The sequence below is a fragment of the Tauraco erythrolophus genome, chromosome 3 (genome assembly GCF_009769465.1).
Source record: "Tauraco erythrolophus isolate bTauEry1 chromosome 3, bTauEry1.pri, whole genome shotgun sequence".
Classification (NCBI taxonomy): domain Eukaryota; kingdom Metazoa; phylum Chordata; class Aves; order Musophagiformes; family Musophagidae; genus Tauraco; species Tauraco erythrolophus.
Genome location: NC_141467.1, coordinates 101,107,188 through 101,131,706, shown reverse-complemented (window position 1 = coordinate 101,131,706; position 24,519 = coordinate 101,107,188). Strand labels below are relative to the sequence as shown.

At 42.1% G+C, this 24,519-nt stretch overlaps 1 protein-coding gene across 1 annotated transcript in view; it reads left to right on the top strand.

Moving 5' to 3' along the window:
- The window catches only part of TRAPPC9 (trafficking protein particle complex subunit 9), a 535,580-nt gene that overhangs the window by 5,638 nt on the left and 505,423 nt on the right, over positions 1–24,519 (top strand). The window contains exons 3-8 of the mRNA XM_086609585.1: positions 787–807; positions 10,195–10,340; positions 13,673–13,801; positions 18,503–18,529; positions 19,977–20,098; positions 22,571–22,696. Of these exons, the coding sequence (XP_086465711.1) occupies positions 787–807; positions 10,195–10,340; positions 13,673–13,801; positions 18,503–18,529; positions 19,977–20,098; positions 22,571–22,696 (571 nt within the window). The remainder of the gene's footprint in view (positions 1–786; positions 808–10,194; positions 10,341–13,672; positions 13,802–18,502; positions 18,530–19,976; positions 20,099–22,570; positions 22,697–24,519) is intronic.

The window sequence follows — 24,519 nt, the reverse complement described above, 5'->3', positions numbered from 1 at the left end:
GATTTTTTTTTGGCTGGTAGAAAACTTTATGTATGAAAAATTGTGGGATTAAGTCCGAAGAAGTTTTGAAGAAAGATTGTCCTGTTAAATAGAAGTTGCAGGACTGGGTATCTGACCTTGGTTTAACTCCTAGAGCACTCAGCTGACAGATGATCTTGGCAAATGTGTTAATTTTTCCTACTGTTTCTTCATCTGTAAATTAGGTAAAATCTTTATGTGGTCACAAGGCTGCTGAGGATAATTGGAAAAGTTTCTGAGATCAGTTGCTCAACTTTTAGTTATTTGTAGAGGCCAGGAGACTGCTTGAAAAGGATGAAAATACATGTCCTCGTGGTGATACAAAAGTCCTACAAGCTTGAAACTAGGAAACTTATTTGCCAGAAATCCCATTTGTTTCTTTTTTTCTATTTCATTTCTGTTTTCAGCGAAAAAAATAAACATACTCATGTATGATTATAAATGTACTTAGATAAGCTCATTTTAATGTTGTTTACATCAGTTTATGTCTTAGGTTCTTTGTTTTTTAGTCCTGGTAAGGCATCCAGTAATAAGTAGTATTAAAATACTACTGAGCGATGAGGAAGCAGGGCTGTAGTTACAGATGTGTCTCTACACTGTGTCGTAGATGGGATTTGTTCGCTGAATTATCAGAGTTTGTGATATCTCAGTATGTGTATGTGGCTGTTAATTTTCTTTCTGTTCTCTGTCTTTCTAATTTTTGTTCTGTTTCTTTCTTTTTTTTTTTTTTTTTTTTTCCTTCTTTCTTCTCTCATACTGCCCTGTGAGTTTGTTGTTGGGTCTAAAAAGGTAGGCTGTGATTGCGTCTATTTACAAATAGTCAGCTTTCCTCCATCTACTGCCTTCCCACTCCGCCTTCATCGCATATTTTAGTGTTGCTTTTTGGATTTCTTTTTCGGTACACACAAAAATAATTGCTGCCTGGAGCCTTACTACCGTGGTTGACCCCTTTTGGCGCATTTGGCAATTATGTTTGGTAGCAACGCTGAATTTTTTTTGTAGGACACATAATTTGCTTCGGCGGCTGCTGGCCTCTGGAATTTGCTTTATTTTTTAAACTCCAAAGCCATGAAGCTGTTGCTGCCTGTGTTTGGTTTCCAAATTCAAAAGTCCTGGCAGTCGATCAAACGCCGTAGCTGTGTCTTTTACGTCTGGATAATGTTATGATTGGTGATATCTGTAGTTCTGCATGCTAATTGGAATTAGCAGAATTTGATGGAAATTGTTGTTGAAGCACTTTGCATGAATACTTTTGCAAATTCATTTTGCATGTTTCTTGTTTTTGAATTTAGCCACTTTTGAAATGTTGAGGATCCAGAAATTCCTTCAAAGCTGTTGCTGGATGGTTTGTAGTGAAAATAAATTCTGTCTTGAAATTCTAATATTGTTGCTCTGAATTTTCCATAAAATTATCTTGTGATCCTAGAAAACGGTTGGGGATGATGGGGTAAAGCATGTATCCTATATAGCAAATGAGGTAGAAATGGAAATGGGGTCTAGTAGTGCTTTTTGGTTCTTACAACATGTTTATTGAGCGGTAGTGATCACTGATGGTAATGATTGTGGTTGTTATTCTAAAGAGAACGTAAAGAGTGTGTTAAGTACCAAATTGACACAACTAACTTTAGAGAATAAGATCTGGGACTACTTGAGGAGAGGTCTGAAGCGGAGTTTGGATGACTGATGCTATGGAGTGTTCCACATGTGGTCCTGCATGAGGTGGCATTGCCTTCCTTGAGGATATTTCTGAGTGCATCGCGCTCCAGAATGGGTTTGTGGTGTGTCTTTGGGTGAGACTTGGGTGTGTATTTGAAACTTAATGTCTTAAATGATCTTCCAGAGGAAGAATAAACAGAAACAGCTCGTAGCAGTAGGGTACTACAAGGAGCTGACCTAGGAAAAGGTTGTCATCTTATTCTAGAAAAAGTAGCAGTTAATTTACGTGGCCTTCCTGTCATCAAGTAGATTAGGATTAAGCAGTAGAGAGCCAAAATAATTGGACAGTGTTATTTTAATAAAAAAGTAAATTAGAAAGAAGATATCTATAAGCTTCTCACTTTGAACTTTTTGGCCAGATTCTTCAGGTAAAGCTGTGGAGCAAAACTAGCTAGGTATTAAATTCCATAATCATAATTTTATGCTCATCTATGTACGCACATATGATTTTTTCCATTAAATTTGCACCCCAGTGTGCATTGAAGAAACCATCAGTTGCTTTTATTGACTTGATATTGTAGATACTAGTTTTTTTCAAAACAGGCTTCCCAAATACAAAGTAAATTAAGTTTTGCTGTCTTGGAGAGTGGGTTTCATTTCGATGAAATCTTTGCTTTTTGGTTTTTTGGACATACTTGCAGTAATTGGAGGGAAGGGAGGCGCGGGGGGAAGAAGCCTGAACTCATTGTACTTAACTGTGAGAGCTAAATTAAGACACAATTTATGCATTTGTATAGTGGAAACTTATTGTGTGATTAGTGAGAAAATGTTTTCCAGGCGGATGGTGAAGGCTTGCTGGGACTGTAGGAGATAGACCCTGTCTTGGCACCACAATTAAGAGCCTAAAAGTAGGTGGAATGAATTCAATCTTTGGATAATTAATAGTAAATTTCTTCATCACTAGGAATAAATTATCTGCTTGTTTATAAATAAGGAGAATTCCTAAGAGAACAGTGCTTTATATGACCAATGTATTGATGTCCATGTGAATAAATGCATTCAAACTTGACAACAAAATTAGGAATTGGTTAGGAAGAGCTGTTGGTGAGCCAGTATGATTGAACTGATTCCAGTATTAGGTTCTGGTTTAGGAGTCTGGCACCATCTCTTTTCTTTTGCTCTGTGACTCGGATTTGTGTGCTATCTGGAAAATCTGGAAAAACACTTAAAAAGTAAGAAATGTAATTTGTCTATAAACATAGAGATTACTTGAAAGTGTGGAGAGAGGAAATTTGAAGTGTTAGCACCTTTGGAAGGAATTGTAGCTGTGTAAGGAAACCGTGATCCTCCAATTCCACTATTTTTTTCTGTGTAAAAAAAGTTAAAAAGCATTTAACACTTACAACCTTAATTTCTGGACTGCAGAGATCAGTAAAACCTGATTTGTCAACAATTTATGCTCTCCTATACAATAGTGATTCAAGATTGTAAAGTAACTTTGTGCAGAGGTATTGCTCTGTAACCCAAAGCTCTGATTGAAATCTTGGTGAGATTTGGTGCCTTTCCGTAGTTTGTACGGAGCAGCTTTCATTTTCACTTTGAATTTTCTTGCTTTTTTTTTCCTTAAAAAGATCTGTAAAGTACATGCTTGTCAAAAAATAAAAGATAAGAAATATTGCAATTTCTTGACATATCTGAAAGATAAAAGCTTCATTTAATGTCATCTTCATGTCAATTGTGAGTATGATAGATCAGAAAAGTGGGAATGTTTATATAGGAGTTATTTGTAGCTTTTTAGGTGCAGAGGAGGAATATGAGACATCCTTCTTGTCTCCTTTTATAATCTCCAGTTTTTCTTGTAAACAATGACACTGGTTCTGATCACTTTTCTATTTAATTTTTGTAAGGACATTGTATATGCTTCCATATATCTCCTTTCTTTAAATTTCTGTCATCCATCCATATAAATCAGTTCCTTTTAATCTTCTTGATGAACTATTCCTCTTTTGAACCAGCTGCAAAGAGTAAGACATTATTTGGTGGCTGAACGCAGTGGTGATCCTTTGGGCTTGGTGCTTCTCTTTGGTTTAAAAAACCCAAACCGAGAACCTCAAAAGCAAACAAACCAGTAACATGTCATTGTTTTTATGAGTACCATTTCTCCTACGCCTTAAAATCTAAAAAAAAATAAATTAATATAGTTATTCTTACCCTTATACTTCATATGTTCTGTCCTCTTTTTTTTTTTTTTTTTTTGGGTTTTGTTTTCCCCCACATTACAGACTTCGTGAAGACAGTCTGTTCAGATGTCTTATGAGAGATTTTCAGTGATCCCTAGGGTGCTCTGGCAAGTTCTTTACTGGGAAAAAACACACCAACTCAAATGCCATTTCGTTCCATAATCGTGATATTTCCTCTGATCTGCAAGTCTTGCTCTAGGGTATAAGAGTTCAGCATCTGGAGAATGGATGTTACCCTGATTTTCCCTTTTTTTTTTTTTTTTAATATTGTTAGGTTCAAATTTGCTAGGCAATTTTTTAAAAGATACTCTGTTGGACTTAGTTTAATTGAAAAAGTATCACTACATCTACTAAAAGCTAAAAGTGTAGAACTAAGACAGTCAATCTGAGATGGGTCTTTGTATTTTTGGAAACCCTGTTTAAGCAGATTCTTTGGAGATACTTCATGTATACAGTAAAGCATGACATCTTCAGCAATTCTTTTAATTAAAATTTCATTCTCAGGTAACTTTTATTTTAGTTTAAACCATCCAAAGAAAAAAAGATACTTTTTTTTTTTCTTGCTATGAATTTTGGACAATGAAATTTGGACAATGAGCAGGGCTCATTGACAGGGCTTTAAACTGGATTTGAAGGGGGAGGGGGATAATACCAAGCTTGATTAAGTCAAGCTGAGAGCACCTGAAGAGCAGCGGAAAGGAATTCCAGATGCTCCAGCCAGGAAGTCAGATTCATCACAGGCCCAACTTTAATGCCTCTATGCAAACAGACGTAGCATGGGGAATAAACAAGAGGAGTTAGAGGTGTGTGCGTGCCTGCAGGGGTGTGATCTTACTGACATCATGGAGATATGGTGGGATGAACCCTATGACTGGAGTGTTGGAATGGAAGGATACAGGCTCTTTAGGAAGAACAGGCAGGGGAGATGAGGTGGAGGTGTTCCCCTCTATGTCAGTGACCAGCTAGAGTGTATGGAGCTCCGCCTGGGGATGGATGAGGAGCTGCCTGAGAGCTTATAGGTCAGTATTAAAGGGAGGGCAGGGACAAGTGACGTTATAGTGGAGTTCTGTTACAGGCCACTTGACCAAAAAGACCAAGTGGATGAGGCCCTCTATAGACAGATAGGAGCAGCCTCACGTCATGAGCCCTGATCCTCATGGAGACTTCAACCACCTCGATATCTGTTGGAGGGACAACACAGCATGGCTTAGGCAATCCAGGAGATTCCTGGAATGCGTTGATGATAACTTCCTTCTCCAAGTCATAGAGGAACCAATGAGGAGAGGCGCTTTGCTGGACCTTGTTCTCACCAACAAGGAGGGCCTGGTGGGGAATGTGAAACTGAAGGGCAGCCTTGGCTGCAGTGACCATAAAAGGTGGAGTTCAGGATCCTTAGGGCACTCAGCAAGCTTACTACCCTGACCATCAGGAGGGGCAGACTATGGCCTCTTCAGGGATCTTCTTGGTAGAGTAAGATGGGATGAAGCCTTGGAGGGAAGAGGGGTCATAGAATCATAGAATCATAGAATGGTTAGGGCTGGAAGGGACCTTCAAAGGTCATCTAGTCCAACCCCCCTGCAAGGAACAGGGATATCTCCAACTAGATCAGGTTGCTCAGGGCCTTGTCCAACCTGGCCTTGAACGTCTCCAGGGATGGAGCATCCACCACCTCTCTGGGCAACCTGTTCCAGTGTTCTACCACTCTCATGGTAAAAAATTTTTTTCTAATATCCAACCTGAACCTACCTCCCTCTATTTTAAAACCGTTACCCCTTGTCCTATCATAACTGGCCCTCCTGAACAGCCTCTCCCCATCTTTCCTGTAGGCCCCCTTGAGGTACTGGAAGACCGCTATAAGGTCACCCCGGAGCCTCCTCTTCTCCAGGCTGAACAGCCCCAACTCTTTCAGCCTGTCCTCATAGGAAAGGTGCTCCAGCCCTCTTATCATCTTCGTGGCCCTCCTCTGGACCCTCTCCAACTGGTCCATGTCCTTCTTATGTTGGGGACTCCAGAACTGGACGCAGTACTCCAAGTGAGGTCTCACGAGGGCAGAGTAGAGGGGGAGAATCACCTCCCTCGACCTGCTGGCCACGCTCCTCTTGATGCAGCCCAGGACGCGGTTGGCCTTCTGGGCCGCAAGAGCACATTGCCGGCTCATATTGAGCTTCTCGTCCACCAGTACTCCCAAGTCCTTCTCCTCAGGGCTGCTGTCGATCCATTCACCACCCAGTCTGTATTTATGCCTGGGATTGCCACGACCCAGATGTAGGACCTTGCATTTGGCCTGGTTAAACTTCATGAGGTTGGTACGGGCCCACCTCTCCAGCCTGTCGAGGTCCCTCTGGATGGCATCCCTCCCTTCCAGCGTGTCGACGGCACCACACAGCTTGGTGTCATCGGCGAACTTGCTGAGGGTGCACTCCATGCCACTGTCCACGTCACCGACAAAGATGTTGAAGAGGGCCGGGCCCAACACGGACCCCTGAGGGACGCCACTCGTGACCGGTCTCCACTTGGACATCGAGCCGTTGACCACTACTCTCTGAGTGCGGCCATTGAGCCAATTCCTTATCCACCGAGTGGTCCATCCATCAAACCCATGACTCTCTAGTTTAGAGAGAAGAATGTCGTGCGGGACAGTGTCAAAAGCTTTGCACAAGTCCAAGTAGATGACATCCGTTGGTCGACCCTTGTCCAAGAAAGCTGGTTAATACTAAAGGATCACCTCCTCGAGCTCAGGAGTGGGGTGCATCCCAACAAAGAGGAAATCACGCAAAAGCACCAGGAGGCCTGCAAGGAAGTACACGGAGCTCCTGGTCAAACTCTAGCACAAAAGGGAAGCCTGCTGAGGGTGGAAGCAAGGACAGGTAGCCTGGGAGGAATATGTAGAAATTGTCTGAGCAACCAGGGGTCAGGTTAGGAAAGCTAAAGCCCTGATAGAGTTAAATCTGGCCAGGGACATCAAGGGAGACAAGAAAAGCTTCTGTAGGTATGTTGGTGATAAAAAGAGGACTAGGGAAAATGTGAGCCCTCTTTGGAAAGAAATGGTAGACCTGGTTACCCGGGATCTGGAGAAGGCTGAGGTTCTCAATGACTTCTTTGCCTCAGTCTTCACTGACACAAACTCCAGCTGCACAGCCCAAGTCACAGAAGGCAAAGGCAGGGACTGGGAGAATGAAGAACCCAATAAAGATCAGGTTTGAGACCATCTAAGGAAACTGAAGTTGCACAAGTCCATGGGACCTGATGAGATTAATCCTCAAGTGCTGAGGGAACTGGCAGATGAGGTTGCTAAGCCACTATCCATCATATTTCAGAAGTCATGGCAGTCTGGTGAAGTTCCCACTGACTGGAAAAGGGGAAACGTAGCCCCTGTTTTCAAAAAAGGGAAAAAAGGAAGACCCAGGGAACTACAGGCCAGTCAGTCTCACCTCTGTGCCTGGCAAGATCATAGAGCAGATCCTCCTGGCAACTATGCTAAGGCACATGGAAAACAAAGAGGTGATTGGTGGCAGCCAGCATAGCTCCACTAAGGGCAAATCGTGCTTGACAAATTTGGTGGCCTTTTGCGATGGGGTAAAAGCGTTGATGGATAGGGGAAGAGCAACCAACATTATCTACCTGGACTTGTCCAAAGCATTTGACACTGTCTCACATGACATCCTTGTCTCTGAATTGAACAGACACGGATTTGTTGGATAGACCAGTTGGCAGATAAGGAATTGGCTGGATGGTCGCACTCAAAGAGTTCAAGTCAACAGCTCGATGTTCAAGTGGAGACCAGTGACGAGTGGTGTTCCTCAGGGGTTGGTATTGGGGTTGGTGCTGTTTAACACCTTTGTTGGTGACATGGACAGCGGGATCGAGTGCACCCTCAGCAAGTTTGCAGGTGACACAAAGTTGTGTGGTGTGGTTGACACACTGGAGGGAAGAGATGCCATCCAGAGGGACCTTGACAGGCTGGAGAGGTAGCCCCATGCAAACCTCATGAACTTCAGCAAGACCAAGTGCAAGGTCCTGCACCTGGTTTGGGGCAATCCCAAGCACAAGTACAGGCTGGGCGGAGAATGGATTGAGAGCAGCCCTGAGGAAAAGACTTGGGAGTGCTGGTGGATGAGAAGCTCAACATGAGCCGGCAATGTGCGCTGGCAGCCCAGAAAGCCAACCGTGTCCTGGGCTGCATCCGAAGCAGCGTGGCCAGCAGGTCAAGGGAGGGGATTCTGCCCCTCTACTCAGCTCTCGTGAGACCCCACCTGGAATACCGTGTTCAGCTCTGGAGTCCCCAACACAAGAAGGACATGGAGCTGCTGGAGTGAGTCCAGAGGAGGGCCATGAAGATGATGAGAAGGCTGGAGCACCTCTGCTATGAAGACAGGCTGAGAGAGTTGGGGCTGTTCAGCCTGGAGAAGAGAAGGCTCCGGGGTAATCTTATTGCAGCCTTCCAGTACTTAAAGGGGGCCTACAGGAAAGCTGTAGAGGGACTTTTTACAAGGGTGTGTAGTGATAGGACAAGGGGCAATGGCTTTAAACTGAAAGAGGGGAGATTTAGGTTAGATATAAGGAAGAAATTTTTCATTTTGAGGGTGGTGAGGCACTGGACCAGGTTGCCCAGAGAAGTTGTGGCTGCCCCATCCCTGGAAGTGTTCAAGGCCAGGTTGGATGAGGCTTTGGGCAACCTGGTGTAGTGGAGAGTTTCCCTGCCCATGGCAGGGGTCTTGGAACTAGATGATCTTTGAGGTCCCTTCCAAACCAAACCATTCTGTGATTCTATGATATAGTATTAGAGTAATGTCAATCGATAAATGAATAAAATATCTATGTTCTTCTTTAATTTTTCTCTAAGAAAACAATTCTATAAGGTAGAGCAAGGACATTCTTGGCTAGAGAATACTTTTGCAGGAGGGAGAACAGGAGAATTGCTGATGGACTCAGGAGAACAGCGTTGTTCTGAGCTGTGACTTAAATCATGAGGCCCTTTGAAAGTCTGGTGTGTTTTACTTTGCCTGTCTTCCCTTTCAAAAGGATAGGAAGGGAAGAAGAGGGGCTAGAGTTGCACTTCATGTGAAAGAGACACTTGAATTTATGGAGCTGAGCTATGGACACCATGAAAAATTCTATAGAATGCCTTTGGATCAAGATTAGAGGGATCATCACCAAGGGACATCTTACGTCAGATATCTGTTACCAGCCTCCCAATCAGGGTGATAAGGCTGACAAAACCTTTCTTTGGTTGCTTGAGGAAGTCTCAGGCCAACAGAACCTGCTCCTTATGAGTGACTTCAATTCCGTGTACATTTGTTGGGAGAGCAACACAATGGTGCACAAGTCGTCCATCAGTTTCCTGGAATGAGTTGAGGACTGCTTTCTGCTATAGGTGCTCGACCTACTGACTAGGGACAGCACAGTGCTAGATTTACTGTTCACAAACCAAGAAGACTTGCTTGACAACACGGCTCCCAGTGGTAGCCTTGGACACTGCGACACCAACATTGTGGAATTTAAGATCCCGCTGAGCAGACTGAAGAGCAGTAGCAGGACAAAGACACTGGGTTTTAGAAGAGCCAACGTCAATATGCCCAGAGCTCAGATGCAAGGGATTCCATGGACAGCAAAGGAGCTTGTGAGTGCTGGGAGTTTTTCGAGAACAGCCTCCTGGAGGCATGAGAACGGTCCATTCCCTACCAAGGGAATGGAAGAAGGCAGAAGAAGACACTACCCTGGCTTAGCAATGAGCTTTTGGGTGTACTTAAGAGCAAAACTAGAGAGTCATACCAGCCATGGAAAGGCAGCCAAATGCCCATTGAGGGCTACAAGAACCTTGCTGTGGAAGTTTTCAAGATAACAACTGGACAGGGTGCTAGATAGTCTCATCTAGGCTTCCTTTCCCATGAAAGGCTGGACCAGATGATCTTTTGAGGTCCCTTCCAGCCTGGTGATTCTATGATTCTGTTTTCTTTAGTCTTTGACAAGGCTATTAAAGTGCTCTGAAGTGCAGTCTTTAACTTTGTGACTCTGTGTAAGTGCTTTGTAGCCAAAATAAGTGATGCTTTGTTGTTTGTTTGTTTGTTTGTTTGGTTTTTTTTCCTCCCAGTATCTCCTTAAAACTTTACTTCTTTTGCATATTATGCTGGTTAGAGTTCACACTGGATGCTTGCTCAGAGAAACAGAGTAAATTAGTGTTGATCTGCTATTATTAAGGAGGGAAGAAAATTGACTCTAGGTGTTTATTACCTCAGATGTTTCCTGGAAATAACTGTAAATCGTACCTTTTATTTTGCAGGCACTATAAGAAGCGTTGTCAAGGCCGGATGCGGAAGCATGTTGGTGACCTGTGTTTACAAGCTGGGATGTTACAAGATTCCTTGGTCCATTATCACATGGCAGTGGAACTTCTGCGATCTGTGAACGACTTTCTGTGGCTTGGAGGTAGGATTAATTGGTAGTGGATTAATTGCGTGTGACTTTTTCATACTTCTCTGGAAGGTGTTTATTTTTTCAGTGGATTGTACAGATGTTGTAAAAAGTCCTTCTTGCAGATTTCTACTATGGACCGTTAGCAAAAGATTTTTGCCTTTACACCTACCAAAGCCACAAGTGTTTAACTTCCACAAGCGTAACGTCCTTCCTTTCACATTAGTTCCTAGGCTTCACTTTTTCCCTGACTTTTCTTTCCTCCTTTCCTTTCCTTTCCTTTCCTTTTCTTGTTTTTCATCATGCTTTTTTTCTATTTATTATATATACAAGTCATCTTCAAGCACAATTTCTGCCTCTCAGTTTCATACCCTTTTAGGAAAATTGCTGTCTCTAGTTCGGCTTTTAGCTTTCTCCTTCTACTGGGAAATCCATGTAGCTTCCTAATGGCTCCGTGTGTTACATATTATGAAACCATAACACCTTCCGACTTTTCACTTTTTCCTTCTGCTCTTGCAAAAGGTTAAATGGCTCAGGATTCTTCAAGAAGAAAAGGAGAACTTTTCTACTTCTGCAGGGCAGGGAAATATTTCAAGGCCCATCTGTTGGACTACCAAATTATACTTACAGCCTCAGAATAATTTGGATGGGAAGTGACCTCTGGAGGTCCTCAAGTGCGATCTCCTGCTCACATCCAGTTAAATCAGGTTGCTCAGGAGACCCGTCCAGTTGAGTTTTAGGTATAGTTAAGGATGGAAGTCTGAGCAACCTGTTCTAACGTTTTGCTGCTCATAGCTTGAAAAAAAACCCAACATAAATTGTTCTTACATTAAAATAGAATTTTCTATGTCAGTGTGATAGTTTGATGTGGGGGGGGGTGTTCTGGTGGCAGGGGAGGGGATTTGCTCCCTGTGCCACCAGATCTGAGTCCCATCCCCCCCGGGGGGTTGAGCCAAATTGGCGCCTCTGCGAATTGCCCTATTTAAGTTGGGACAAAGGGGCGGGAAAGGGGCTTTTTGCCCAGGAGCGAGGAGAGAGCAGGAGGGCGCTGCCCTCGCTCCCGGCCAGGCGGCTGCCCGGGCCCGGGCCGGCGCCACGTGCTCAAGATGGCGCCGGGGGAGCCGCATGGGGGGCTCGGGAAGCGCCCCGCTCCCGGGGTGCCCGCCGGGCCGAGCTCCCCCAGAGAGGATTAAGATCTAAGAGAAAACAACCACAGCGACCAGGTCAGTCAAGATGGAGCAGGAGGAGGTGTGCTGGAGCTGAGGTTTCCCTTGCAATCGGTGTGAGATGGCAGGCGGCTCCCCTGCAGCCAGGGTGTACTGGGCGGAGCAGAGACCCACTCGTGGCCTGTGGAGAAACCCACGTCGGGAAGGAGATGCCTGAGCCCAGGAGAGGTCGTGGAGCAGGGGATGCACGACCAGGTACTGTTAACAATGGGGCATGGAATGCACGACGAGGTCGTGGAGGCATCTGGAATCCGTGGGACGACCCACGCCGATGCGAGTGGCAGCAGCTCCCTAAGAGGCCGAGACTGGTAAAGCCTGAACTGGTGCGATCCATGGGGAGGATTGCAATCCTGCGGGCAGGACTCACGTTGGAAAAGTTTTGGGGATTTTTTCCTCGTGAGTAGGGGATCCACCGAAGCAAGGGAAAAATGGTGTAAAGACTCCTCCTCCTTTAAGAAAGGAGCGGCAGTAACATCATGGATGAACTGACCTGCACTGCCCACTCCCTGTCCCCCTGCGTCTCTTGTTAAGTAACTGTTAATAAATTGTTTTAAGAAGAAAGCCTAAGTCATGTTTTGCCCGGGACCATGGTTGGTGGGTGCTCCCTCTCGGTTCTTGTCTCGACCCTCAGTCCAAAAGCCACGACAGTCAGCTTGCGTTGACCCTCAATCACTGCACCTCTGAGAAGCATCTGTCTCTTCTGTAACTTCCCACTGGGTGTTTAAAGACAGCAAAAAGATCTCCCCTTAGCTTCTTGTTCTTAAGGCTTAACAAACCCAGTTCTCTCTGCTCCTCGCATGTCATGGCCTCCAGCCCCCTGACCATTCTGATGGCCCTCCACTGGGCTCACTTCAGGATGTCAGTGTCTTTCCAGTGCTGGGGAGCCCAAAGCTGGGCGCAGTGCTCCAGGTGTGGTTTCTCAGACGGAGAGTAGAGAGGAATAATTGCTTCCCTTGACTTACTGGCTACACTATGGCTGTTTCAGCCTAGGATGCACTTGGTCACCATTGTTGCAAGGGCCTGCTACTAACTGCTATTAACTTGTCTATCACAACCCCTAGATCCAAAACTGTTTGCCAGCCAGCTTCCAGGCTGCACTGCTCCATAGGGTTATTCCGTATGAGATGCATGAGCCTTTCTTCAGCTGCATGAGGCTCCTTTTGGCCCATATGTCCAGACTGTCAAGTTCTGTCTGCATTGAAGGGCTGCCCTGCTGTTCTTCCCTAATTTGGTGTCACCCAGGAGTTTTCTGGGCATGCTCTGTGTAGTCATCCAGGCTGTTAATGAAGACATTATTGTTCCTGGTATTCATCCCTGAGGGACACCACTAGTGACTGGCAACCATTTGAACTTTGTACTGCCAATCACAATCCTTTGAGGCTGACTGTCCACCTGTTTTCCACCAGCTATCCAAATCTTACCAATTTAGCTATAAGCGTGTTATGGGAGACCAGATCCATGTCTTGTGAAAGTCAAAATATATAACATCTGCTGCTGTTCCTTTGTCCACTGAGCTAACCATCTCATCATAGGAGGCAGTGAAGTTGCTAAGGGCTGATTTATCCTCAGTAAATCAATGTTCATGCTTCCCAGTCACCTTCTGTCCTTCATGTGCTTGGAAATGGATTCCAGAAGGATTTCTTTATAGCCTTGCCAGGGAGCTGAGGTTGACCTGCGTGTAGACCCCTGGTACTTCCTTCTTGTGATGTTTTGCTTTGTCCAGTCATTAGGAACCTCTCCCAATTGGCATGACCTGTTGGAAGTGATAAGAGTGGCCTCACATTGGCCAGCTCTCTTAGCATCCGTGGATGCAACTTACCTGGTTTTATGGATTTATGTCCAATTGGATTAAGTGCTTTGTATGTCTGTCTTCCTCTGCTGTGGCTAGCGTGTACTCCTGCAGACTCTGCTAGTAGTTTTGGGGACCTGGAAAGTCTGAAAGTAAACCTTACCAGTGAAAACAGAGATAAAAAGGACATTGAGTATCTCAGGCTTTTCCATGACCTTTGTGACAAGGTCTCCAATGTGAGGCATACTTTGTGTAAACAGACTTTACTACATGATACTTCACTTTTTGCAAGTATCTCTACTAATCTGTTGTTTTTTTTCTTTACTCTCCAGCTGCTCTTGAGGGGTTATGCTCAGCATCAGTCATCTATCATTATCCCGGTGGTACTGGAGGTAAAGTTGGATCTCGCAGGGCGCAAGGAGGTTCTCTTTCTGCTGAAGCAGGCAACAGGCACAGACCAGGTAACGACAGGATTTGTTTTTTATTCTGTCTGCCACCACTGAACACCTGAAAATTTCCTCCCTACTTCCTATCTCTGTAAAATTATACCAATAACAGGATAAACTGGAGGGGGGTGGGAGGGGAGAACTTTGTAATATTTCTTTGTAATATTTTTCCATGAATGACTTTTCTCCTGCTTTGGTATTAATGTTGACGTGTGTGCTTTGCATACAGTTGCAAAGCTTTTGATCTCTTCATCTGGTTGTTAATAGTGTCTGTGTTAGGTTTAATTTTGCTAGAGGAGATGCAGACAGTTTTCATAAAGTACCTGTGATGTGGCAGAGCTGCGCATATTGAGAAGAGTAAGCTAGGTACATTTATTCGGAGATGTTTTGCTGTTCTAAAGTCAACATTTAATAAATAGATTTGGTTAACTAAATACCAATAAACCAACATAATTTTTAAGATTTAGTATACGTTTTCTAAATTCTCAGATTGCGTAACTAATATGATGATTGTGTTAACGTGGATATGATAGACATTCTTTGAGAAATGGCTTGCTTAAACTATTTTAGAAATTATTGGGAGAGTAACAGAGAGGGAAAACCAGAAAATATCATTAAGTCTGCAGTTTATCTGCATCTGGAATATTGCATGCCATTTCAGTTTCCCAGTTCAAAAGGGTGTTCATGTTCCCTGTCTCCCATTTTTCTACTGGAAGAAGGTTGCAGATAGGCAACAAAGATTATTTTGATATATGTTTCTGTACAAAGAATAACTGAATAGCCTAGAACTCTCAAGTTCTGCTCAAGGGATGGCTGAGGAGAAATAAGAGAGAGCTCTAGAACATGTTGAATGTTGTGGAAGAGGATGGATAGGGATCAGAGGTTCAGTGCTTTTTCTGACAGAAGAACTAGAGGACATCAAATACATCTACATCTGTCCTTTTCCCAATTTATAGGTATGATGTGGAAGTCCTTGCTAGGAGTTTCTGAATCTGGTAGAGTGATACGGTGAGGCTGATGCAACTCCCTGTCGCCAGGTCCAGCCAGTTGTGAGGCCGAGCGTGCCATCCCAACAGGTGTATGTACGTGCACACACACCGTGTACATACACACAGCCACGCAGACCAGCACAGGCAGAAAACACAGAACTTGGGCAAACACAGACAGTGCTCACAGCCTGATCCCGCTCCCCTTTCTGGCTGATCAGGAGGAAAGCCTGTTAGTAGTGTAGATCCATCCAGCAGCTGGTTTTAGTCATTCAAGTCTATCCAGTAGCTGGCTACTGGATTGCCAGCTCTCACCAGTTGCTGGCACCTGGACCTACAAGCCCCCCAGACTCAGAGCCCCATTCCAGTTGTTCATACTTAGACCTACGCACACACACAAACACGCAGCACTCCCCTTATCCCTCTATTTTTCCATGGTTGTTCGCTAAACTGCCTTGATCAGTGTTTTTCCCTGTCTGTGGTTTGTCCCCTACATATCCCATAAGAAATCTTGTACAATCCCAAGATGTTCTTTCCCTGCATCCTGTAATGAGTCTTCTATCTCCATCGGCAATAACTCCCCACAGTCTGTAAGGTGACCTGGAGAGCTGCTCACGTTAACGGATCTTGATGAGGTTTCACCCCCAGACAGCTCTGTTGGCTCTGATGAGGTTATTGGGGTTCAGCTGGCTGTCACTGTTCCTCCAGACTCCTTTGTGTTGTGGAGATGAGCCATTAATTGCATAACTGAGCACTTGCTGCATGGTGTTAAGGCTCCTGAAAGTTTCTGTGACTTCAGGAGAGGCTGGCTGGGGTCATGAAAGGAAAATATATCCATTATGATTAGCTGGACAGGCCTTTGGTGTGACCCAGCACAGCTGTTTCTGTGTGTATACTCAGGTTCTTACGCTGTACTGAGACAAACAGAAGTGAGTTTAAGTGCTGGTGTAAGTAGTGGTGTGCAGTGTGATCACAATGAATTCCTTCATCCAAAAAACCAACACCCATCTTTATTCAACTGTAAGAAAACCAACCACCCATCTTTATTCATCTCTAAGTCACAGTCTAGTAAAGGCTTGCTTTGTATTTATTGCAAACTGTATGTTGATACCAGATAATTGTGATAGTAAAATTACCTTATTTCAGGAGAGAACACTGAATTTTTCATGTAATACCTCGTCATTAAAATCTGTTCATTTGCCCTGTGACCTGTGAGTTCATTTTAATTGGCTGTTACAGTATAATTTCACATAATTCCTGACCTTTGTCCACTTTTCAATGAGTATTTAATAGCAGGTGTTGCAATCTGTTTGTAACGGGTACTCCTGGTTACTAAAGAAGGTAACAAATAAGTCACAGCTATGAGAACAATTGAAGAAAATATATTTTGGGTATATTATTGCTGCTTCTCTATATAAGTTGTCTTCTAATTCCAAGTCCTGTTTGCAAACTTCTTAGTGTGGTTGTATATGAAAAATGTTTTAGTTTCATATGACAAGATTCTTCAAAATGTGAAGAAAAACTAATTACAGGTTTTTTGTCATCCCTTCCAGATGCAAATGTTACTTCATGGTCCAGTAGATATTGTTCCCTAATTTGGTTATGAGCTCTTAATGTTTTGAGATCTGAACTCTGTCTGGCCAAACACCTATTGTTGTGATGTCTTTTTCTACAAGTTTTTCTGAAAGCTGCTTTTCCATACCTTTTTTGACTCCGCAGTGCCTTTCATTTAAAATCTTTTCAAACTACACCTCTGTTTATAATCGACTCTCTTATAATTAATTTTGTGAGGACAGTGTTTAATCTGGGGAACAAATTCCAGTGTACTTTTCTGTAGGGCAAGGTCAGAAACAAAAGGCCTTTCTAAATTCTGCACAAATCAAGAAACGCCGTACGTGGAACTGATGTTTAATCCGTGCCTACTTTTGAGGCATACAGATGTGAGAGTTACCTTTGTTACTTCCTGATGTGCCTGGAATTGCCCCTCTTCTTGTGCCTGTACTCCAGCCGTGACGGGATGGGCTTTCTTGGCATTGCCTTCGTGCCCAGACCTGATCAAGAGAAACCTCTTTCTCTTGGATCTCCTGTGACTTCCACCGTTTGGAATTTTTAGGCTACAGCACAGGACTTGGCTGCTTACAAAAATGTGGTGTCTGATTTATTTAAAAATGTCTATGAAGAGAGCAGCATTAATATTGTGTCTCTTTATATATAGAGAGCAAAAGCATAAGAGGGCAGTGTTAAAGGATTTTTTTTTGTGTATTTTTTTTTTTCCTTCTACTAAGCAGAATTGAAATATATTTCATACCTCTCTGTGACCATCAGAATATTGCCATTTTTTTTTGCTGGTGCGCCCTTCCACTTCTTTTGAAACTCCTTTTGATAGGAGTAGTTCGTTCAGAAGAGAATTAGTCCATAATAGAGTGTTTAAAGTATTTGCCTGGAGGAGGGAGACGTGAAGTCTCGCCTGATCCAAAGACAGATTTCTTCCTTGGTCGCTGCCATGAGCCCCTGGCCTGTGGTCTCTTACTGGTTGTGAAATGGGAGCTTTGACGTTTTAAAGAAGTGTGACTTCTCACATTCCTAAAACTTTTTGGTAGGGGGAGAGCTTTAGACTCTGTCTGCTTGAATGGCTGGGTTCATTTTTGCGGCCTTGGGTATAAAAGCAGATTTTGAGTTGCTTGGTTCCTGCTGGCCAGGAAGCTGGCCATGATGTTTGCTGTGTGATTTGTGCATAAGCTGGGTTTAGATTGCTTTATGTTTAGCTGACAAGCTGTTTGGAGTTTCTGATTGTGTTTTATTTGTGTGATGAGCTCAGCTTTTAATTTTATCACCTGACCTTCCTCTTTCCCAAGCAGAATTAGGACCCCTAGAAGTGTTCAAGGCCAGGCTGGATGAGGCTTTGGGCAACCTGGTGTAGTGGAGGGTGTCCCTGCCCATGGCAGGGGGGTTGGAACTAGATGATCTTAGAGGTTCCTTCCAACCCAAACCATTCTATGATCTTTCCGATGTCTCTCTAAATCTCCACTAGTCTGGAGCCTGAGCGAATCAACTGAAGGGAGGTCCTGTCTCGCTTATAAAGCAGTTGGTTTTGACATCTTAACCCTTGATCTTAACAATTTTATTGCCATGTTTAATGAAAGTTTAGGGCAACAAGGTGTTATATGTCTGATAATCCAACTTTGCGATGCTCATGGCAACTATTTTATGTGAATAGTCTGGCTTGCTGGGTTGGCATGACTCAGTTATTCAGAAAATTTGATGGAGTGAAATTAATGACAACTGAAAGGGATACAATTACTTGAAAATGTTATTCTGGAGTATCGTGTAGATTAAACGAGCTCCCCCAAGGACGTTTAAGCACTGTAGGACCTGATATTAAAATATAGTAAGTGGATTGTGATGGAAACTTGCCAACTAAAACAAGAATAAAGAAAAAGGAGAAAAAGGATATGGCTCGAAGAATTTCTAGTATATAATTTAAATTCTTCTTGATGTTTCTTAGAATTCACTGCAAGTTTATGGGATTTTTACATCTGTTTTTTAACAAAACAATTCACATATAGTGACTACTTGAATTATAATTAGTAGTCCTTCAAAATAGCAATGATGGTCCTGATAAATCTTGTAATTTTGTTCAAGCCTAATGTTAGTTATAAAACACTGTAAGATCTTATTTTGTTGGCTGTATGTGAGGCTGAAAAAAAATCATTTTTGTTCCTCCTTTTAGGGGCACAAGAAGTTCTCATTGATCCAGGTACATTATTTTCATGCATGTTTCCAAAGTCTTCTCTTTTTATTACTTGCATTTGTTTTGCATTTGTCTAGATAGTTACTGCCACTTGCCAAAACTACTACTGGTTCCTGATGCTTCAGGTTTTGGCTATAAATCTTGAGGAAGCAAAGAGGCCAGAGGGTAACTGACACAAAATAAATGATGTAATTCCATGATTGTCCCCCTGTAAATTCTAATCAAGAATGTTTCTTCTCACGAGTAGTGAGGATTTATTTATTTATTTTTTTTTTAAACCGACAAACCTGAATGGTCACATGTAATCTTGTAGTGTCATGGTATTCTTTCAGTCATCACTAACAGATTTTACACTTAACTTCCATAAAAACCTTAAGGTCTTAATCTACAGATATACTCGATATTATTCTTTAAGGTTGACAAACGTATTAAAAAGTTGCTTTAGCATATGAGCGTGTAAAATATCCCATTTCTGATTTTATAGATGGAGTAGAAAGTATCTTTCACAGTAGTTTTTAACTGTCTGTTGAGAGTTAGGTCCAGCTCTGAAACACAAAAATTTTTTTTTGCTATTTTAGTAGAGAAACCTCTTGAAGAAAGAAATTACTGTATAAATTTAGGCATGTAATCCTACAGATTAGGTAACACTTAAAAAGGTATAGAGCCTTGCCAAACCTTTTAATGTAGTTTTCAATTTTATTAACACTGTAATAAAATTAAGTTCTAGAAATAAAACTTCATGTTCTTTGTAGTGTCCCAAATTTCCTTGCCTTCTCTTTCAGATTCTTATCCATTATGTATGTAAAGACGCTTTCTGTCTCTCACCTTCTTTCTTACGTAAAAAAAGCAATTTCTTACTGTTTTGTCTGAGCCTCAGGTAATTTTTTTTTTAATGTAGAAGGCTCAGTTTTTGTGGCCTTTATTACAATGTCATACTTGGTTTTCTGTGGTTAGACATAGGTTAGAGAATATGGTTAAAGGACGGGAGAAGGTCACTGGTCTAATAATTAGTTTATAAAAAAAATGCTAATTTCTTCTTTTCTTAGGTGTGCTTTAGAAATAAAATTTTTAAGTAGAACAAGGAATAATTCAATAATTAAAACTGCATATATAGATGTGGCCATCATTTAATTTTAGCAGTATAATGTTTTATTCACAGTCTAAATACTCAGATAAGTGTAAAAGATAATGAATATATTTGTTTTTTACCAAGTGAAAGATTATTTCTTGTTTGCTGGTTTATGATGGAATCTATTTTTCATTTTCACTCTTGAAAATAGCATAGTAAAACAGAACTAATGTTTTTTAGGTAGGACATGATGTCTTTCTAGGTAGGGCAAGTATTTTTTTGTGTGTGCTTTGATCAAACCTACAGCATATCCTAGTTTTCTTCTTAGATATTTAGTGTTTGCTAGAAGTCCTTCTGCTCATTTCTTCCCCTGCTCTGTTCTAGGCGCGCTGACTTCCAACGGTATAAACGCAGATACCAGTGCTGAGATAGGACGTGCCAAGAATTGCCTTAGTCCTGAAGATATCATAGAGAAATACAAAGAAGCCATTTCCTACTACGGCAAGGTAATCCTGCTTGTTTTTAAGAAACTTCCCTGAGATTTTTGTGAATAATGAGCTGCTGTGGTTTTGGTTTCAGAGGTTCTTCTAAAGCATGTGCAATAAAGTTTGTAAAACATACAATAATGGAAGAAATAGGAATAATTTATACTACTGAACTAAGTGCTTGGTTTAGAATCTGGGAATCTCGGAACTTTGGTCGAAGACAACACCTAAACCAGCAATGTGCTGAGTAAACCATTTGCTGTGCCTGCTGGTACCTGGGTGTTTTGGATTAATTTCTTCTATTTTTAAAGCACTCTAAGCAGAAGAAGTGTTAGATATTTGAAGGTTTGTTAACCTTTACATGTGTTTATGGTCCTTAACACATACATCATCAACTCCAGTAATAGCATAGAACAGCATATTTCAGTTGGAAGGGACCTACAACAGTCATCCAGTGCAACCAGCTGACCAGTTCAGGGCTGAGCAAGAGTCAAAGCGAGTTACTGGCGACCTGCGACCTTCGCGTTGTCAGCACCACGCTTTTATGCATTGTGTAAGCTGAACACTTATTTACTGTACCTGCTGGAATGATCTCTGGGGAATTCAGGAGTTTACGAAGAGGTCACTGCTGATGGTTAGGATTTTACAGGATTGCTCAGGGAGGCGAGTGTTTAGAGCATGTGGAGAGGTAGGAGGTCGTGGAGGAAATGTGAAGGACATTCTTAAACGATGATTTAGAAAAATGAAACAGTTTTCAGCTCTACTGAAGCATTTTTTTTTTTAGATTTCTGTGCAAATGCTCAGAGCATAAGATAGTAAGGTAGCTTAATGTTTGCATTCGTAATGAGAGGAAAAAAAGATTTCACATTGTGACCATAAAGGCTCAGTATCGTGTCAACGTTAAAGATAAGTTTAATTGTATTGCAGTGTAGTTATTTATGCCTTAGTAACGTTTTAACTTCAAGTATTTCCGTTTGATATTGAAAGTCTCTTTAGACTTAGCTGTGTAAACGTGATACGGCATTTCCACGTCTGCGTGGGAGACTCTCCAAAAGCAGCGAGATAAATTGTGTGCATGAGTTAGTTTATGAGCAGAAGCAATGAAATGTGATCATTTTGGGGATAGTTTCAGATAAGTTTGAATCCATCAATATAACCATAATTCTCCAGTATGCATTCAGCTTTTTATGTTACCTTAAGGGTCAGTTGCTCATCTAGAAAAGTGTATGACTTCTAAAGAAGTATGAAATCATTGGGCTTTCTTGGACTTAGGGCAGGATATTTATCTTTTGGTTATAATAATATACATTATGCTCTCAGCAAGTAGTAACTATGCTTGGCTGCAGCTTCACTTGCAAATAGCAAAGAGCTTTGTCTTGGCACTGATCTATAACTCTTTAAGACAAGCATAGTTACCTTTTGTCTAAGACCTACAGATAGAGTAAATCCTAGCTCTAGTGCTCAGGAAGCAACACTTCGTACATGTTTTTTATGTTGTCACTGAGCTTAAGAAACTTTTGTAGCATCTTCTAAAATGGGTTCAATCTCCAGTGATTTATTTTTGCTGATACAAAGGCACAAGAGAGGAATATATAACTGTTTTGATGGAGTAACTCTTGCGTTTTGTTCTGAACTTCATTTCCCCTGTTAAATTTCAAGCATGATAAATACTTGAACAGAGTTTAACTTCAGCAGGAGATAGGCTGACTCAAATATCCAATATCAGTATTGTTTGAGGGAATAACTAGATCAGATTGTTTGTTTAGGAAATTGCCTGTGTTTGTCGTTTGAGCTGAAACACATCAATGCACATCTGCATTGTCTCCTGCCTTTCTTAAGCAAGCTGAATAATGTAACTGGGAAATGGTCATTTACAGAAAATGTTTTGTAAACAGATGGTAGAAAATTCAGAATAGTTTGTAATTCACTTGTCAGCTACTCACTGTTTTAGCTAAAGAGAAAATTGATGCAGTAAAGCTAAAGTTCTGTTGCTACAGATTCCTGTGCTGTGTAACGTATTTTGTAGTAAGTAGAAAAGGCAAAATTAATTCTTTTTTTTTTTTGTGATAGAACAGTTGTAGGTGGTGAAGAATTACTGTAAAACTGACGTTTTGCTTACATACTTATTACAGTGTCTTTGTTGCAGACACACCACCACCTGCTCCCACCATATATATGAGATTATCCTAAACGATATTCCCAACATATCTCCTTGTCTGAACTCTCAGACTGAACTGTGCTGTGTCTCAGAATAAGAAAAATGAGTGAAGAGACTGAAAAGACTGAAAACAGTTGTTTTGCAAAATAACATTTTAGATGACACCTTAATTTTCACTTGGGCATGTGTTGATAATTTAACAGTACAGTCACTAGCATTAAGGGATCGCTGGGTTTGGAAGATGTGACAGATGATTTGTGTGTTGAGCAGAAATACTTTGTGAAGTCTAACAGTTGCAATTCTTCAATATTATTTTAATTTTCTCTCTCTCCAAGTACAAGAATGCTGGTGTGATTGAACTGGAAGCCTGTGTGAAGGCAGTGAGAGTCCTTGCAATACAGAAAAGGAGCATGGAAGCCTCTGAGTTTCTTCAGAATGCAGTTTATATCAACCTTCGTCAGGTTAGTGCCAAAAGTCCAGTTATTTTTCTTTTCTCATTTGAGAGTGAAAGCAAAATGTGAAAGTTACTTACCTTCAGGAGACTCCAGTTTCTTTTCTGTAACACTACCTTCCTTCTCACTAGGACTTGATTTCTGGGGATTTTCACGTCTGTGAGTCTGGTCTAAAAGGTATTTAGAGTTCATCTGAAAAACATGAAGACTTGGTTTGAGATTAGAGACTCTATTGGTTATTCTCCCTTGTGAAGAAAAAAACTCCCATCGTTGTTCTATTGTGATGTTGTACTAGGGAAAAATAGCTGTACAGTGGATTTTCTTTTTTTTCTGGATTGTGTCTCATTCAATGAAACGGAGCAGATCAGGAATGGCCTGTTGCAAAGTGAGCTAAAAAGTCTGACTGGTGTTGTTAATCAATTGAATTTTTGTTGTATAGTGTGAAGTCTTGTTTAGGCCAAATCAGAAAGGAATTCAGAGGAGAAAAATCAGTATTTGGAAGTGTGAGAAAAATGCTCAGTACCACCACAGAACAAGACTAACACTTTATCAGTGTCTCAAGCATGCTGTTACTAATTACGGAGAGACTGCTGTGGTTGTAAGAATTAATAAAAAGCTGTTAGGTTTCTTACTGTTTTCTTTTTTTGCTCATTACATCTTGGTAAGACTAGCATTCCAAGCCCACACCATTGATCTTATTAAGCCCAGATTGGGACAGCAGATTTTGGAGGGAGGTAGAATACTTTCTTGCATTTGCGAAGAATCCTTTCTGTGGAGTCAATTTTCTAACCTAACATAAACGAGAAATTAATTGATAAGCTATCATAAAAATAATAACTTTTGTTGCAGAGTACCTTAAGTGCTCTAATCCTTGCAGCGCAAAGGGCCTTCTCTTTGCTTCTGTAGTCTGTCTTTCGCTGGCAGCTCTGTAGCCTTTGGTGGAAGCCGCTGTGGCAGTATTTTTCCCTTGTTCTTGTGCTGTTATTCTCATGGCCTGCAAACTCCAATCTTGTCATTATGTTGTTTTTCTTATGGAAGTGATTACCATCATTGTGAGAATCACCTGTCCTCCTCCTTGACACCACCGATGTTGCAACTAACCTGCAAGGCGACAGAGGGGACTCTGCCCCTCTGCTCTCGTGAGACCCCCCCCTGCAGTGCTCTGGGGCACCCGGCATAAGAAGGACATGGACCTGTTGGATCAGGTCCGGAGGAAGGCCATGAAGATGATGAGAGGGCTGGAGCACTTCTCCTCTGAAGACAGGCTGAGAGAATTGAGGTTGTTCAGCATGGAGAAGTGCTCCGGGGTGATCTTATAGCAGCTTTCCAGTACTTAAAGGGGGCCTACAGGAAAGCTGGAGAGGGACTTTTTACAAGGACGTGTAGTGATAGGACAAGGGGCAATGGCTTTAAACTGAAAGAGGGCAGATTTAGATTAGATCTAAGGAAGAAATTCTTCACTCTGAGGGTGGTGAGGCACTGGAACAGGTTGCCCAGAGAAGTTGTAGATGCCCCATCCCTGGGAGTGTTCAAGGCCAGGTTGGATGAGACTTTGGGCAGCCTGGTGTAGTGGAGGGTTTCCCTGCCCATGGCAGGGGGCTTGGAACTAGAAGATCTTTAAGGTCCCTTCCAACCCAAACCATTCTATGATTCGATGATATTAGAGGGAAAAATAGGACTTAGTGGATGGCAGGGTATATAAGACATTTAAATAGCTGGTACGAACTACCTAGTAATACAAAAGCACAAAGCTTGGCAGCTGGTCAGCATGCAACGCATGCCCTGATCAAAGCTTGCCTCAGACAGCTCTAAGAGTGTCACAAATAGAAACA